At 43.6% G+C, this 18,176-nt stretch overlaps 1 protein-coding gene across 5 annotated transcripts in view; it reads right to left on the reverse strand.

The window, feature by feature from the left end:
• Positions 1-16,051, reverse strand: part of LOC138764868 (voltage-dependent L-type calcium channel subunit alpha-1S-like) — a 170,133-nt gene extending 154,082 nt beyond the window's left edge. For all 5 annotated transcript variants that reach the window (XM_069941271.1, XM_069941270.1, XM_069941268.1 and 2 more), the window contains exons 1-2: positions 15,817-16,051; positions 4,461-4,566 (exon numbers count right to left, since the gene is read on the reverse strand). In XM_069941271.1, the coding sequence (XP_069797372.1) occupies positions 4,461-4,566; positions 15,817-15,986 (276 nt within the window). In that variant the 5' untranslated portion in view covers positions 15,987-16,051. The remainder of the gene's footprint in view (positions 1-4,460; positions 4,567-15,816) is intronic.
• Between the last annotated feature and the right edge of the window lie 2,125 nt (positions 16,052-18,176).

Here is an 18,176-nt window from a genome sequence, read left to right on the forward strand (position 1 = left end):
AGTGGTCTGCGATTAGTAAAGGATTGCTGAAGGTGGTAAGTGAGTGGAAAGAAAAAGATTGACAACCACTGTTCTAATCGTACCTAATTGATTTGTTATGTGCATGGTTTCATAACTCCAAAGAAAATGGGACAATGACAATTTTTCTCAGGCAAAATATTTAACAATTGACTCTAGTGCTTCTCAACCTTCCCTTCCCACTCATATACCACCTTAAGTAATTCTTTACTAATAACAGAGCACTTATGGCTTAGGGATTACAAGGTGGTATGTGAGTGGAAAGAAAACGTTTGAAAACCTCCGTTGTAGACAATGCTCCAGGTGCAACTTCCCAAGCGCCTATACAATTGTCAGAGGCTATGTTTTGATAAAGGCCAGCATGCTACTTTCCTTCTTATTCCGTGTCCTATTTGAAAATGGAAAAGATTTGTTATTTGGTTAATAATTCAGATAGAAGATTTCAGATGCTGTGGGGATCATTTATGACTCACTTTCTTATTTTATAATTTCACTTCAATGTAATTGAATTGTCTGATGTGTGTCTTTTTCACGTTCTTTTTCATATTTTTATTAATCAACTTTACCGCACATCTCACCAACTTTCATCTTCTTGATCAACCTGCCATGTCAGACTTTTGCAAAAGCCTTGCTAAATTCCAGAAGTAAATCAATAGTATTGACCTCACCAATTCTTCAAGTCAGACCCAACCTTCCCTTAACAAATCCATGTTGACTGTCACTAATTAATCTATGCCTTTCCAAATTAAAGTTTACGCTGTGCTACATAATTAATTCTAATGATTTGCCCACTACTGAGTTATTATTCAATTTATTCCTTGCAGCCTGCTGGATCGTCGTGTTCAACCTTCATTTTGTGAGGCACCCCAAGGGGGATGCAAGGGGCTGCCACATAACCCACCACCACCCCAGCCCCAGAACCGGTGATCGGAATGCTGTTATTCTTGGGAGGCCGGCCTCTTTTGTGGGGGTTGGGGGGTGGAGGGTGGTCAGTTAGCTGTGTAATGTCCAAATGGGCTGGTTTCAATGTTTCCCGGGAATGTGCAGGAGAGTCATCGACGGGCCTCTGCACCCCACCGTTGATGATAATGACAGTATCGCTCACTGGGGTGTCTGTTATCCTCGTGGATGGTCGTTCGGTTGGTCGGCAGTTGGGTCTTTGCTGCCGTTGCCTACCCATGTGATGCTATGCTGGGGCAGCATCGTGGGTGATGGGCATGGACGTCTCATGGAGTGTGAAGACTGTTTCCCTCTAGGCCAGCAGGGAGTCTGCTTTCTCACTATCTTTCGTGGCTCGGTAGCTTCAATGACAGCATTTGATTAAAGAGTCTGCCTCCATCGCTGGGTCCAGAGTGCCATCTGAACCATCGGGGTTACCACCGTAGCTAGTAGCTACAAGCTATAGCTCTGCGGAGTCTATAGCACAGGAGGGGTTATAGCTGTATGCAGGTTAGCTCAGAAAGAACACGCTGTTCCCAGAAAGAACAACAAACCCCAGTTGAATGTAGTTAACACTGAGCTTTATTTGGCTCACAGCCCTGCTTTTATTCTCAAGCTGAGGGGCATGGTCAAAGCCCCCTCAGCACTGATTGGTGCATTTGCAATCCGTCTTCCTTGATAGGCCAGTTAAGCTCCTTTAGTTGTGGCCAATTGGAGGCCTTGTGCAGCCTGCTGGATCGTCGTGTTCATCCTTCATTTTGTGAGGTCCCCCGAGGGGGCTGCAAGCGGCCACCACACCCTTTCATTTTTTTTAAACCACTAAACCACACACAAGGGTGCTCATTCATGTCACTTAGTCAAAATCCTAGGACTCCTTCCCGAACAACACTGTGGGTACATACACACCTCAAGGATCGCAGCGATTCAAGGCAGCTCCCCACCACCTTCTCATCGGCATTTAGTGATAAGTAAATAAGTGCTGGCTCAGCCTGTGAAGCCACATCCTTTCAACGAATGATTTTTTTTTAAAAAGTACAATGTTATCAGCTCTCCAATCCCTGCTGGCCTAGAGGGAAACAGCCTTCACGTTAAAAAAAACTCTTGTCAAAACTTCCATTCTTTCATTTCTTTTTAAACAGCCTGGGATATCTTTCATCTGGACCTGGATATTCAACCAGTTTCAAACAACTTTCATGTTTATTGCATTTATCACATCCATTATTTCACTTATCGTCTTTAACCTCCACATCAGGTCCTTCATCCCCTTGCCCTCTCCCTTGTACACCCATGACCCCACAGCCACATTGAGTTTCAGCTCAACCTACAAATTCACTGATGGTAAATTCGTTGTTGGCTGAATAACTGGAAATGATGAGTCAGAATACAGGTTGGAGATCAGCAACATGGTGGGGTGGCGCCAAAACAGCAACGTTGCTCTCCACGTCACCAAGAGCAAGGAACTTATCATTGATTTTAGGAAAGAGAGGTTGAGGGGTAAAGCACCTGTCTGCATTGATGTGGCAGAGAAAGAAAGGATCAGAACCTTCAAGTTCCTGGGAGACTACATTTCAGAAGGCCTTTCCTGGAATCGGAGGAGATTTGGAATGTCTTTGAATGCTCTATCAAACTTCTACAGGTGTACTAACTAGTTGCATCACAGCCTGGTTTGGAAATTGAATGCCCAGGAATACAGAAAGCTGAAAAAGGTAGCAAACAGAGCCAGGTCCATCAGAGGCTCTTACTTCCCATCCATGGCAGAAATCTATGTGAGGGTCTGCCTCAAGAAGGCAACCAAGATCATAAAGGACCCCCTTGACTTTGGTCACAACCCCTTCTCACTGCTACCTTTGAAGAGAAGGTACAGAAAAGCCTGATAACCAGCACTTCTAGATTCAGGAACAGTTCTTTACAACAGCTATCAGATTAATTAACCTCTGATGGACTGCTCCAACACCACAAAAGGACTGTGCACTACTGCAAGTCACTTTATTTTAAATATGAGAATTACTGTGAAAACTTATCATCCATCTTCCATATTTACCATCTTTATAATTCAATTAAGTTTGCTATTGTCATTTTAGATGCACCAGTTGTGCTGCAGCACATTAAGATATATGACAATAAACCCATTATCATTAACAAATAAACAGTAAAACAAGTTGAGAGGGAGCATGGAACCAGGGCCCTAGTGAGCTGAGAGGGAACATGGAACCACGGCCCTAGTGAGCTGAGAGGGAGCATGGAACCAGGGGCTCAGTGAGCTGAGAGGGAGCATGGAACCATAGTGAGCTGAGATGGAGCATGTAACCAAGGCCCGAGTGAACTGAGATGGAGCATGGAACCAGGGCCCAAGTGAGCTCAGAGGGAGCATGGAACCAGGGGCCCAGTGAGCTGAGATGGAACATGGAACCAGGGCCCAAGTGAGCTGAGAGGAAGCATGGAACCACGGCCCTAGTGAGCTGAGAGGGAGCATGGAACCACGGCCCTAGTGAGCTGGGAGGGAGCATGGAACCACGGCCCTAGTGAGCTGAGAGGGAGCATAGAACCAGGGGCCCAGTGAGCTGAGAGGGAGCATGGAACCAGGGGCCCAGTGCGCTGAGAGGGAGCATGGAAGCAGGGCCCCAGTGAGCTGAGAGGGAGCATGGAACCTCGGCCCTAGTGAGCTGAGAGGGAGCATGGAACCACGACCCTAGTGAGCTGAGAGGGAGCATGGAACCATGACCCTAGTAAGCTGAGAGGGAGCATGGAACCAGGGGCCCAGTGGGCTGAGAGGAAGCATGGAAGCAGGGCCCCAGTGAGCTGAGAGGGAGTACAGAACTAGTTCCCAGTGAGCTGAGAGGGAGCACACAAAATGTTACTGGTGAGCCAGTTGCCAAATCATTGGAATTTCCAGTGAGTGGATTTACAAAGTTTTGCTGTGCGGAATGAAGTATTCACTGTTTTCTTCACCCTTCTCTTTAAATTTAATCCACAGAATGTCAAAATAAATGCTAAGATACCAACCAACCTCTGGTGACATTGCCACTCCTTGATTTTGGCCAGCTATTACACCTTAATAAAGTCCCTGGTATTAGAGGAGGTTGACCAAAGGTTGGATGGACCACATTCCCAGCTGGGAAAACAGGGAAGGAAGCTCACATCACGAGCGACAAAGAGACAAGGGATACCTGATACCAGACTAGACTTCCAGGTCGGTCCATCACACTTGTTCCAATCAATAAAGAACCTTATATCTCCTAAAGATCAAAAGGAGATGTGTTTTCAATTTTGATCGTATACAAATTCTTTGATAATAGATATGATTCCAGATTTAGATGTACAGTGCAAATATTTCTATAACTTTCCTACAATTTTGATTTTCTTCAGTGCTTTGTTGGTTTCCTTATGGCATGGGGTTAGCAATTGAGGCAAGGGTAAAGGTTTGGAACAAAAGAGAGATGTTACCCCTCTCTGCATTCTCGATGTGAGGATCAATATTCAACACATATTCACATCCTACTTACCAACTTGAAATTCAACGAATTAGTATCATCTTCTGGAAGAGGCTGGAACACAGCGAGAGCCACACAATTGGCAAAGATGGTAATGAGGATGATAATTTCGAACGGTCTGTCAATGCAGTCAAGGAAAAGTTTTTCATGGTCTTATGACCAGTACATCAGGTGACTCTTAAATTCCTTGGCAAATACTCATAGGGCCCAAAGGGTGCACCGTGATAGTTGAGCTTCAGGTTCCAAACAACTGTCCGAGCAGAATCTTAATACTGCAGATGTTGCACATCCGAAATAAAAAAAAACAGAAAATATGAGCAATATTCAGTAGATGGACTCTGCGAGAGAAGAGTCATAGTATTTCATCTAAAGGTCTGAAAGATCATTGATCTGAAATGTTAACCATCTCACCCATAGATGCTTTCCACCATTTCCTACTTTTACTTTAAACAGACCGATGTTTCGCATAGTGTGGAAACTGAGTCAGAGTCCCTCCATTAAGCATGATTAAATCAGGTGCTGCAATGATATAATCCTGAGTAATTGCCATAAAATACCCTCACAGAGCAGATATAGAGGAATTGATACAGAGAAACAATACCACTACGCTGTTTACTGAAGCTAAGTGGGTAAATACAACATATTTGATCAAGAATAAAGTTTCCTTCAAAAAGTCCCATCAAAAATTTGCAAGACAGGTTGGACAATCGCAGACCTGAAACATTGACTGTGTTTCTCTCTTCAGCAGAATGCTTCCAGCTTTTTTCTGTTTTTTATTTTGGATATAGTAGAAAGCCCCCTTTATTCAACTTATGACCTAACTCTATGCATCTGGCCTTGCGTCATTTCACTTAAAGACAATAACCTCTCGTTTAAAATTGGCTTTTGAACCTCCTTTTCAATGGATAGAAAGAACCTCAGATCTCTACTCCCCTCTCATCTTATGACGTTTCTGAGGTTTGAGGAAACATGAGTCAATGCCCAAAGGGTTTTAATATCTTCCCCCAGGTCCTATTCTCCTCAATTAGCAAAAATAGTTTCTCTTTAGTTGATTCACCAGTACACCTAATATCTGAAAAACTTCAATCAATTCATCTTTAACATGTTAAATCTTGGGGAATAAAATCTTAATTTGTGTAATGTTACCTCTACATTTCACCATTAAAGTCCCAGAGACAGTTACAATACAAAACATGCAATTGATTCCAGTAACATTTCAGCACGAGTTCAGTATTGAATAAACTTACTTTCATACTGATGTTTTAAACACGCCATGGTAACAAATGATCTGCTGGAAGAACTCAGCAGGGGAAGCATAATGGGGAGGAGAAAAGGAATGGTGAATGTTTCCAGACTGAACTCTTCAACAAGGCTTCTCCCTTGGTAGTTTTAGCACAGAATGTATGAAATAATGGTCCCTCTGCACTATTCTATCAAACTCTCCCAGGACACATGAAGCCTATGTTGCCATGGATTCAGCCTTTGTCACATGTTCAGAGTTTCTCCATTCTTCTGATCCTGAAGGTAAACTGTGTAGAATCTTGTACTCCTTTTTTTTTTTGAAGACTTTATTTAAAATTTTATAACATGAATACAATAAAGAATTACATTTAAAGAAAAATAGAAAAAAAAAATTAAAAAGGTATGATTACAATATTACAACAGAAAACTACACAAAATAACCCCCCCCGTTAATTGTAACACAATATTAATAGTCTAACTTAAAATTAGTCCAACCCTCCCCCCAAAATAAAGAGTGAAGAGTTAATAAAATTGACATTATTATATATGAAAAAAAAATACCCTCTTACAAAAAAGATATAAAACTTAACCTAAAAAAATTCTAACAACAACAAAAAAAATTGTCAATACTAAAATATCACACTTAAACATATATTTAAATCAAACTTAAATGCATATAATTAGCAAACGGAGTCCACTTTAACTTATAAAAAGACATCTTATCCTGAACTGAAAAAGATATCCTTTCCATAGTCAAACAAAATTTCATTTCCAAATACCACTTATCTAAAGTTAGTATATTTCTATCTTTCCAAGTAAGTGCTATACATTTCTTAGCCACAACTAAAGCTAAATAAATAAATGAAATCTGATAATCCTCTAAACCTAAATCGATTAATGATTGCATGTTCCCTAATAAAAATATATCGGGATCTAATACAAGATAGATATTATATAAACTGTTAAAAACAGATTGAATACCTTTCCAAAACTGTTGCAATCGATCACAAAGCCAAACAGTATGCAAAAAAGTATTGGCCATCTGATCACATCGAAAACCAGAATCCAACTTACTAAAACCAAATTTTTTTAATTTCTCCGGTATTAAATATAGCTGATGAATAAAATTATAATTAATCATCACTAGTCTAGCATTAATTAATTTCCGAATACTATTCTGACAAATTTCCATCCAAGCTTCTTCAGCTATTTTATGTCCTAAATCTTTTTCCCATTTCAACTTATCTTTATCCCAGTCTTTTTAACTATCAATTTCTTGTAAAATACAATACAAATCAGATAAATATCCCTTTTTTGGTATTGAAAGTACATATTCTTCAAAACTAGATTCAGGCAATAAAATCATATGCCGACCACAAAACTGTTTTACAAAAGATCTTAATTGATAATATACAAATATAGAATTTGCACTAATACCATATTTCCTTTGTAATTCGTCAAAGGAACAAAAACAACCCTCAGAAAAACAATCAGATAAATTTTTTATTCCCTTCTTTTCCCATTGTTTCAAAGTGGCATTGGAGACCGTAAAAGGAATCTTGTACTCCTGAAATGGTCATTCAGGTTGAGCAAATGTGAAGCTTGATTGAGCGTAATGTACCTTTGTAGTCCCCGAAAGTGGATAAAACAGAAGACAACATGAGGGCTCCACCTGGTGTGATGACAGGTGAGGTCCACAACAAGGTGGGATCCTCAGTCATCTTGACACTTATCTCATTGACGCTGGGTCTAGACTTTCCACCTTTCAAGATTGTAGTATACCAGGTTCCCTGCGCTTCTACCACAGGAACCAATGGGAAACATCCCCTTTAAACCAACCACTGCAGGAAAAGCAATGTGATGATGACAGGAATCCATCTTTGCCTATTCACTTATCTACACATAGAGATTGGCAGTCATCTTACACCTGGATGGGAATAGGGATAAAAATTTGCAGCTGCTACTGTGACTGAACATTTTTCTGCTCAGTCCTTGTGAGGGGGATAATGGAAAAGGGTCCCAATGCTAGATTATGCAGAAAATAGGAGCAAGAGAAACCAATTTAACCCTTCTAGACTGGTTTCCCATTCCCATTCATGGCTACTTATCCATTTTGATACGCAATTCTTGGTCTGTCACCTTACCCTTGATGCTTTTAGCAATCTCCTTCTTAAAAATGTTGAGTGAGTTGGTCTCTGTTACCTTCTGCAACAATGAACTCACAGGTTTGGTTCTCTTTCAGTGAAGAAGATTCTTACCTCAGTCAATCCTATTCTCTACTTGTGTTTTCTATCTGACCTGCTGAGTTCCTCCAGCAACTCAGCAGGACAGACAACATATGTGAGTAGAAAGGGTTAGTCAGTCAATGTTTCAGGTGTGAACCCTTTATCAAGACTAATACAGAATGCCTAATCTCTTTCCCTGCAATCTGAGACGGTGACCCTTTGTTCTCATTGCTAAGGGAAACATTCTTCCCACATCCAGATTATCTTGCTGGGTCAGGACTTTCTATCAGATCCCCTTTCATTCTTTTAACCTCAAATCTAAATAGTTCATATGCATTATATGGTAGGTTATTGAGATGTGCAGAGCAACAAAGGGATTTAGGAGTTGTGGTAAATAGTACCCTCAAGGCTGATACTCAGGTAGATGGTGTGGTGAAGAAGGCACTTGGAATGTTGGCCTTCATAAATCGGAGTATTGAATTCAAGAGTAGGGAGGTTATGATAAAATTATACAAGGCATTGGTGAGGCCAAATTTGGAGTACTGTGTACAGTTTTGGTCACCAAATTGTAGGAAAGATATAAACAAAATAGAGAGAGTGCAGAGAAGGTTCACGAGAATGTTGACAGGATTTCAAGGTTCGAGTTACAGGGAAAGGTCGTGCAGACTGGGGCTTTTTTCTCTGGAGCGTAGAAGAGTGAGAGGGGACTTGATAGAGGTGTTTAAGATTTTAAAAGGGACAGACAGAGTAAACGTGGATAGGCTTTTTCAATTAAGAGTGGGGGAGATTCAAACTAGAGGGCATGGTTTAAGACTGAAGGGGGAAAATTATAAGGGGAACATGAGGGGAAATTTCTTTACGCAAAGGGTGGTGGGGATGTGGAATGAGCTTCCGACAGACGTGGTCGAGGCGGAATCATTGGTTACATTTAAGGAAAGACTGGATAGGAGAGGACTGGAGGGGTATGGACCAGGTGCTGGTCAGTGGGACTAGGAGGGTGGGGATTTGTTACGGCATGGACTAGTAGGGCCGAACTGGCCTGTTCTGTGCTGTAAGTGGTTATATGGTTATATGGTTATAAATGAACACAAACATAATCAAGTCAAATCTCTCTCGTACAGCAGCATCATAAAACCTATGGATCAGTCTGGCAGACTTCTGCTGAAGTTCCTACTTCCTCAGGAGTTTGTAGAGGTATGGTATGTCATTGGAAACCCCGGCTAATTTCTACAGATGTGTAGTGGAAAGTGTGTGGCCGGCTGCATCATGATCTAATATGGGATCATTAATGCTCCAGAGTATAAAGCCCTCCATAAGGTAGTGGACACAACCCAGGACATCACGGGTAAATCCCTCCCCATTATCGAGAACATCTACAGTGAATACTGTGATGGAGAGCATCAGCAATCATCAAGGATCTACACCACCTAGCATACACTCTGTTCTCACTACTTCCATCAGGGAAGAGGTATAGATGCCACAGGACTCGTACCACCAGGTTCAGGAACAACTGCTACCCCTCCACCATCAGACTCCTTAACGACAAATTCAATCAGTAACTCATTTAAGGATTCTTACTTTTGCACTTTATTTTTTTCTTTCTTTGTATTGGACAGCTTGTTTACATTTCTTTATTTGTTTACATGGGAACATTGACTCCATTTTTTTTTGCACTGCCAATAAGTGGTAATTCTCCCTCGCTCACAGAAGAAAAAAAATCTCAGGGTTGTACATGATGTCATGTATGTACGTGAACAATAAATCAGTAATCCGATATCTGAAGGAAACCAAAAGGGTATACAATACTCTGGGCATGCTCTCACCACAACCATATGAAATTGTAGCAAGAATTGCTGGTCCTGTATGCAGATTTTCTTGCTAAAAAGGCCGAACATACATTTCTGGTGCATCTGCCTGTTGGTTTTCAGTTAGTGGTTTGCAACACCTGACTCTTCCAATCGAGTGCCATTTACACAACACACTGCTTTTAGATCTTGCTCACTGAAGTTGATAATTTTATGTTCTACTACATCTAATTTTGTTTCTGCTCAACTCATCTAAGGTGTTTCTGATGCCTCTTTGCACCCTCTTCACAATTCACAATTCCACTCAGTGAGGCATTGTTGGCAAACTGAAACATTACATTGTGTTTCAAAGTTACGAGAGACCCAAGCCACCTGAACATGACCTATTTACTCCTCATGTCTGTCTATTTCGTGTCTGACAACAAGTTTTCCATTCATGCCAATGCATTACCAACAATAACATGCACTTTAATTTCACACATTAACAATTTATCAAAAGCTTCTGAAATCCTAGTCCACAGGTTTTCCATGATCTATTTTATCAGTTGGATACCCAAAAAACCCCAGCATAATTTCCTTCCAAAATCTATATTGGCTTACACTGGTCCCATTAATAATTTTTCTAACATCTTGTCCTCAAACTTTGTAATAGATGCCAGCATTTTTCCCCACGTTTGATTTCAGGCAAACCTATCTGGTTCCTGTTTCATCTCTTGCCCCTTTTTAAAACAGCGGGGTTACATTTGACACCTTTGAATCTGCAGAATCTCAACTAGCTCCACAGCTACCTCCTTGAGTAGAGTTTCCATATGCTGGAAACTGGAGCTACTGCCTTCTATACTCTGGAGCACTGTTTATCAGACCCTGGGAGTTTACGAGCAGTTCATTTCTTCAGCACCATGTTCTTACTAAATACTAATTGTGTTCAGTTTCTCACCTTCACTGGATGGTGGGTTCCCCAACTTTTCTGGAAAGTTGCTTATCCACTCTTCAGTGAAGTCGGACACAAAGTATTTAACTGCTCTCCCGTTTCCTTGTTGCCCAGAATGAATTCTCCTGCTCCTGATGGTGGAAACCTGCGTTCAACTTCACTAACCATTCCACCTTTTTTTAAAACAAAAATCAGACCACAGTCAACCTGGGAGTAGAGATTTTTTTTTAATTTAGCAATTGACCTGTTGTAAAGAAGAGAGGAAGAAGATATTCGGTCAATGGTCAGATTGTTTCCTGAGCAGGGCAAGTTGATGAAGTGAGGACAGTTAAGAAAAGACTGGTCTTCAGCTTCTGATAGAAAGAGAAACTTCAGGGCAGCTCATCCACAGCTTCAATCTTGCCCTCATGCCCAACAACAATCAGCAAGTCACTGTTATGCCCAAATACTTAATATAAAGAAAGGTGTCAAGGAACTGATCACCTCTAATGCATGATCAACTCCTGACCAACATTACTGAGGGTCAAGTTTGTTTTCCTTGGTGATTTCAATGTTAGATTCAGGTTTGGGCTGTCCAACTGAAAACCTACTGGAGAGACCATCAGCTTGACCTTCTGGAGAATTGGAGGCAGCCAAAGTCAATACAAAGGAAACTGAACACCATCTCCCAACAAAGAGTTCACATGTACTTCCAGAGAACCAAAGCATGGAGATATTCATAGCCTTGGAGAACAGTGAGACACACAAATCACTCAACACCATTCACTCCCTGTTTTGAACCTACTGGCCACGACCTAATGACTGCAGGAAGTGAAACACAAAGTCAGCAGATACTATAGTTGAAGTAAAAACAACGCTGAAGAAGCTCAGCTGTCAAACGGTATATTTGATACAGCAAAGATAAAGATACATAACCAACTTTTCGGGCTTGAGCCCTTCATCAAGGCAAGGTTGCAGGGCTCGTTTGGTGACACTGTTGCTGAGATTCAAGACTTCCCCAACCAGAAAAGACATCACTCATGACAAAAAAAATCTAGTGCCAGCAGGAGGAAGAATCGTAGAAGCAGCTACATTACACAGTCAAAGGCAGTTTCAAGACATCAAAACCAGCTCTATGTTTCCAAAAATTAAGCAATGTAGCTTGTGGTCCATTCAAAGTCCATGGGCCTAATCTTCATTAATTCACCAGAAGGGAAATCAAATTGTATCGAGGGGTAAATTGAGACATTCCCAAGTAAATTGCGAGGAATGTCACCATCAACCATGATGTTCCATACCAGAGGAAAAATCCTCTGACAATCTACCCTCTCACAAAGTAGTAAGATACATCAAGCAGGCCAAGAACACTGGTGCAGCAAATTATTCAAGAATAATTTGTTTCCAAGCTGCACAAGGTCATTTTCCAAATTTGGAACAATGATGAGATTTTAAGGAACTTAATCTCGTATAGCAAGTCACCAAAGTATTGTTCTATTCTACTCTGCCACATAGGAAAATTTCTCCCTGCATATTTATTAATTGTATCCTCCTTCTTAGGGCGACATGGTTGGCACAGTGGTTAGCACAATGCCTTTTCAGTGCCAACAATTGGGACCAGAGTTCGGATCCCATGGGTTTTTGCTGTGGACTCCAGTTTCCTCCCACCGTGTTGCTTCAGTTCTGTGCAGTCCCTCACACCTATCTATCTAATCCCATTTGCCTGCATTAACTTCCATGTACCTTAAATGCTGTTATTGTTCCTCCCTCCATCAACTCCTCTGGCAGCTTCTTCCAGCCACTCTTTAAACCTCCTCTTGCTCACCTTCAACCTACAATATTGAATTTTAGACATGAAGGCTATCTTCGTTATCTATGCCTCTCATAATTTTATATATCTCTCACATGTCACAACTCAGCCTCCTTTGCACCAGGAGAAACAGACACAGCCCATCTACAGTAATTTCCTCTCATAACTCAGGCCTTCCAATCCAGGCAACAACTTTGTGATTTTTTTGGCATGTTCTCTCACATAATCATATTGTTCTTGTGGTGCAGTAACTTGAACTGCATGCAGTGCTCCAAGTGAGATCCAACAAATGTTCTGTACAAACATAATATGACGTCCCAACTCCTGTACCAAGTCCCACAGCCTAAAGCATGCTTTAAAAATTACCTTGCTGGTTTATTGTCCTTCCACCTTCAGGAACCAATCTGCCTATACTTCTTCATCTCTCTGTTCTACAACACTTCCTATTCTCTGTGTATGTGCTGTAAATCAGGGCCTGCAATGCATTACCTCACACTTATTTGGGTTAAATTCTATCCATCATTCCATTGCCTATTTTCCCAGTTGATCAATGTTTTGTTGAAGCCTCAGATCACAGTCCACTCTGTTAACAATTTTGGTGTCATTTAATCATGCCAGCTCCAGTCACATCTAAATTGTTAATAGACACAACAAACAGAGGACAAAGCACTAATCTCTGCAGCACACCACTGGTCACAGAGCTCCAAACTGAAAACAACCCCTCTCTCTACCTCTACACCTAAGCCAATGTTGTACCGAATGGACTAGCTGTTCCATGTGTTCTCATCTTCCAGACCAGAATAACTTGCAGGACCTAATCACAGGCCTTGTGGAAGTCCATGTAGACAATGTTATTTACCCTGCTCCCATCAATCTTCTTTATCACCTCTTCAAAAGATTCATATTCATGAGATGCGATGTCCTACATCAATAATTTCCAAGTTATTTCTAATTTTCCCAGCTCAAGTTACAAGACAACAGAGAATGGGGGGAGGAGGAGGAAGAGGAGAGAGAGCAAGAAGGGGAAGGGACGATGAGAATGGGATTGTGGTAGAGAGTGAATGTTGTGGAAGAAGGTGAATGTTGACAGGGAGGTGGGTGGGCTGGTGGCAAAGAGGAAAGTTTCAATAGAAGGAGTGGGAGAGGTAGAAAGAATTGTGGGTGGAGAGAGCAAGAAGGCTGTGAGGGGAGAGTGGTGTTAAGAGGAAAGGTGGATGCAGGGAAAGTGAGGAGGATTGGCGTTAATACAAAGAGACTGAAAAACAGAGGTTGAAAGCAGGGATCACAAATTCTGGTCACGGTTGGAAAAAATCTAATTGTCCTTGAGAGGACACAGAGGAGATTTACCAGAAAAATGTTGGAATTGAAGAACTATAGGTACAATGTTCAGTTACAGTAAATATGAACTTGCATCAGCTGATCTTTTGTTTCAGTTACTTGATCAGTAAAGTAGTTATTGTGCCATCTCCCTTGAGTCTGCCTCAGTGTTCAACAGAGAATAAAGGCAGTAATTTACAACCCTGTGCAGTTATTGTTGAAAAAGCACGTCTCCATCAGAAACCAGGAACGTTACTGAACTGCAGTTTATAGAGTCTTGGTAATAACTGGCTGGGAAAGGCTAGTGATTCCATTTAATGCACAGGAGAGAGAGAGAGAAAGAGCGAGCTCAGTGCCACCCCTGACCACAGAGAGCTGGTTCCAGCTGACCTAATATGGATTGAAACCTTGGACAGCTGCACAAACCATGTCAAAAGGCATCTCCAGCTGCACTAAACAACACTCTATTCCTGTCCTACTGATTTCGGCTGTGCTTTTCTGTCCCTTTCTCCAGCCACATCTATCCTCCCCACTTTTCCCACCCACCATTCCCCAACCTCCTCCTCCTGCCCAGTTGTAACATTTCTCTCTCCTCACTGTCATCCCATCTTGCATTTCTCCTTTCTCCCTCCACTAATCTCTCATCCTCCCCCTCTACCCCTTTTCCTTTCTGTCCTCTCCCTTCTCCCCCACTCCTCTCATCGTTGACTACCCCTGATCTGAGCCACACCTTCCTCACTTTCCTCCACCTCATTCCATTTGCCCATTCAGCCTTCTCCTGTTCCCCCTTCCTTAGCCCACCTTCCCCTTAATAATCTTCTCCCTTATTTCCCACCGAAAGCATCTCTTCATCTGCCCCTCACTGCCTTCTATCTTGCCTCCTCAGCTTCCACCTCGCTACCCATCCTCTCCCTTTTTACAAGCCCCATCCCTTACTCCATTTTTCCTTCTCTCTATCCTCATTCCCCCTCGCTCTTCCTTCCTGAACCTTTCTCTGCTTTTCCTTGTCTCTGTCACTCTCTTGCCCCACCATGCCTATCCATTCTCTCCCTATTCTGAGCACCTTTGTATCCCAGTCCCTGCCATTCCCCTTTCTCTGACCTCTTCCCTCACTTTCTCGACCCCTTCCTTCACAACCCACTTGCCTTCTTGGTCTGTTACATCCACCTCTTTGACTGTCTATACAATGCCGTCCCCTGCTCTCCCCTCCCCTCATCCCCATGTTGATCCCCCCATGACCTCCTCACTTGGTCCTAAGTGCCCTCACTTGGTCCTAAGTGCCCTCCCTTGCTGCACCTCAACTCTGACTCCCTTCTTGTCAGCCATCATTCTGATGTTGCTCCTCCCATTCTCACAACCCCTATCCATCTTTTGCATTCTCCAGCAATACCCTCAGACACTCTCCTCCTCAATAAACTGTTAATTAAAATGCCTCTATACTGTCACAACCTCTCCCACGGCTCGCGTCCTCCTTGCCAACATTCTTCCCCCTTATCCTACCTCTCCCTACCCATCTCTCTCAATTTTGTTTTGCTCCTATAAGAAGGAGTAATTTACAGGAAATAATGAATCAATGTATGTGGGAGGAAACCCACATGGTCATAGGGAGAAACCTCCACACAGACAGCACCTGGGGTCTGTGGAGCTGCAAAACAGTGGAGCTAACTGCTGCACCATCAGAACATATTCCTCTCCCCCTCTCTGCCACCCACAAACACCTTCCCGCTCCCTCTCCAAGTCATCCTCTCAACACATTCAACTTTCCCCCTCTATCCTGCCCCTCACCCACCATTTGTCTCACCTCCTCCTCACACCTTCCTCTTCCCACCTTCTCCTACATCTTCCCCGTCCTAATTCCTCCCATCATCTTCTCCCTCCTCCCACGATCTCCCCTCCCATCTCCCTCTCCCTCCTGCCCACCATTCCCCCCCCCCCCCCACTCTCTCTCTCTCCCGCCCGCCCGCCGACCATCTCCCCACCTTCACACTGCTCCCTGCCTCCCAACGCCCCCCCCCCCCCCCCGGGCCCTGCCCTGCCCAGCCCGCGACGACCACAAGGATACTTCCACTCCACGATGCTCGTGCATAATTTGCGAAGAGGGTTTTTGAGGCTCAGACACAGCAGGGACCTGGCTGGGCGCGGGGGCCCGACGCACGCCGGCTTCTTGCCTTTCTTACTGTCCGGCCGTTTCCTTTGCGCCACGTCCCCATCCGCCTCCGGCTTGGTCTCCATGCTGGGCCCCCCGCCCCACGTTGACTGCGCTCCCCGGGCTCTGGGACTGGCGCTGCCAGCGCGATGTGCTGATCTCGCCTGACGACCGCCCAGAAATACCAGTGGATAAAATTAGAGCAAAGCCGTGCCCGGTGGGACTGATCCAGGGCACTAACAGCTGCGTCGGCAGAGAGAAGGGAATACGATTGGGAGGAGCCTGGTACTCACTCCATTGAAGATACTTCCCAGTAATATGCTCGGTCTGGGGCCATGCCGCAGACCAACAAGGGTCCAGCTGGGGGAGATCCAGTGTGCATTTGATCCAGGAGGAACTGTTCTCCAGTTTTGGCACCCTTCACCCATCCCGTTTCTACCATCAACCACTTCTTCACTCGTAAATCCCTTGTTTTATTCTCCCCAGATTGCCATACACTCCTCTCCACATTCCAGCCCTCACTGGCGGGAGGTGCGATTCACAGTGGCCAATTAACCTCCTTTAGAGAAGTGGGGATCGAGAGAAAGCCCACACAGTCACGGGGAGAACGTGCAAACTCCACAGAGACAACACCAGAAGTCAGGAAAGACCCTGGTCTCTGGACCTGTGAGGCAGCCCATTAACTGCGTTAATGAGCAAGAGGCAAGATCATTAACAATGGAGGGAGTGGGGAGAGGGGAGTGGGGAGTGGGGAGGGTAGGTAGGTGTTCAGGATGTACTGACTGAAATAAAAGTGCTAGAAACAGTCAACAGGACATTATCTGGCGAGAGAAAATAGAGTTATCTTTCATATTCTGCAAAAGCAAGATTTTTAAAAACTACTTTAAAATTGCAGAGTATGATGGGAGAGATAGAAAGTGGTAGGGTGAGGGCAGGATTGCTATGGGAATAAGTTGTAGAGGTCATCCAGTTAAATGGGTTGGTTAAATGGAGAAGTTAGAGAGTGAAGCCTCAGATAATGTAGACAAAGTCGCCCTGGAACACCTGGACTGTGAAGATGCCTTCATCAGGGTGCTCTTTATTGTCTACAGTTCGGCATCATCCCCTCAAAACTGATCAGCAAACTCCAAGCGCTGGGACTCAACACCCCACTGTGTAAATTAGATCATGGATTTCCTCACCTCCAGATCACAATCAGTGAGGATTGGCCAGAACATCTCCTCCACAATCTCCATCAGTACCGGGGCACTGCAGGGCTGCGTTCTAGGCTCTGTGCTCTGCTCACTTTACACCTTGGACTGTGTGGCCTGGTACAACAACAGCACCATCTACAAATTGGCTGACAATTGGTTGTATAAAGAAAGGTAATGACTCAGCATACAGAAGGGAGGCTGACAACTTGGCTGAATGGTGCCCCAACAACAACCTTGCACTCAATGTCACCAAAACCAAGGAGCTGAATGTTGACTTCAGGAAGGAAAAGTGCAAGAGGTTCAATCATTGGAGGGATCAGAAGTGGAGCAGGTGAGCAAATTTCATTTTTTGGGAGTCACTACCTCAGAGGATCTTTCCTGGACCCAAACCACTAATGGCATCGTGAAGAAAGCATGTCAGGGCATCTACTTCCTCAGGAGTTTGTGGAGGTTTGGTATGGCACCACAAACCCTGGCAAATTTCTACAGAGGTGTGGTGAAAAGTGTGCTGACCAGCTGCATCACAGTCTGGTATGGGGACACCAATAGCCCTGAGTGTAAAGCCCTCCAAAAGGTAGTGGACTCAGCCCAGGACAGTACAGGCAAAACCCACCCCACCATCGAGAACATCTACAGCAGGGGTGTCAAACTCAAATTCACGGAGGGCCAAAATTAAAAACTTGGACTAAGTCGAGGGCCGAACTAAATATTTATTGAAAATTTTCAACAACATCTGCATGTTTTCTCTTCTTTCAACATATGTAATGTTAAACTTTAGGATATAACTTTAGGAGGATAATGTTACAGGTCAGGAGTAGGTAGCTCAAGTTCACCCTTTGCTTGACATGAGGGAAACCTATTTGGTCCCTGTGGAGATGTAGTCAGCATTCACAGGCTGTGTCCATTTTGGCCTGCATCAGGACTCAGCATTCCCTGCTCACTCCTCAGGCTCTAGGCCTCTATTCACCCTCGACCCACCATCCCTCTACCTGACCAGTCCTTTACCCAACCTCTAATCACCCCTCACTCCACTCGCTCTGCCTCTACCCACCCCATCCTATACACGCCCCTCTACTGCCTCTC

This window comes from Narcine bancroftii, chromosome 5, assembly GCF_036971445.1.
Source record: "Narcine bancroftii isolate sNarBan1 chromosome 5, sNarBan1.hap1, whole genome shotgun sequence".
Lineage (NCBI taxonomy): Eukaryota > Metazoa > Chordata > Chondrichthyes > Torpediniformes > Narcinidae > Narcine > Narcine bancroftii.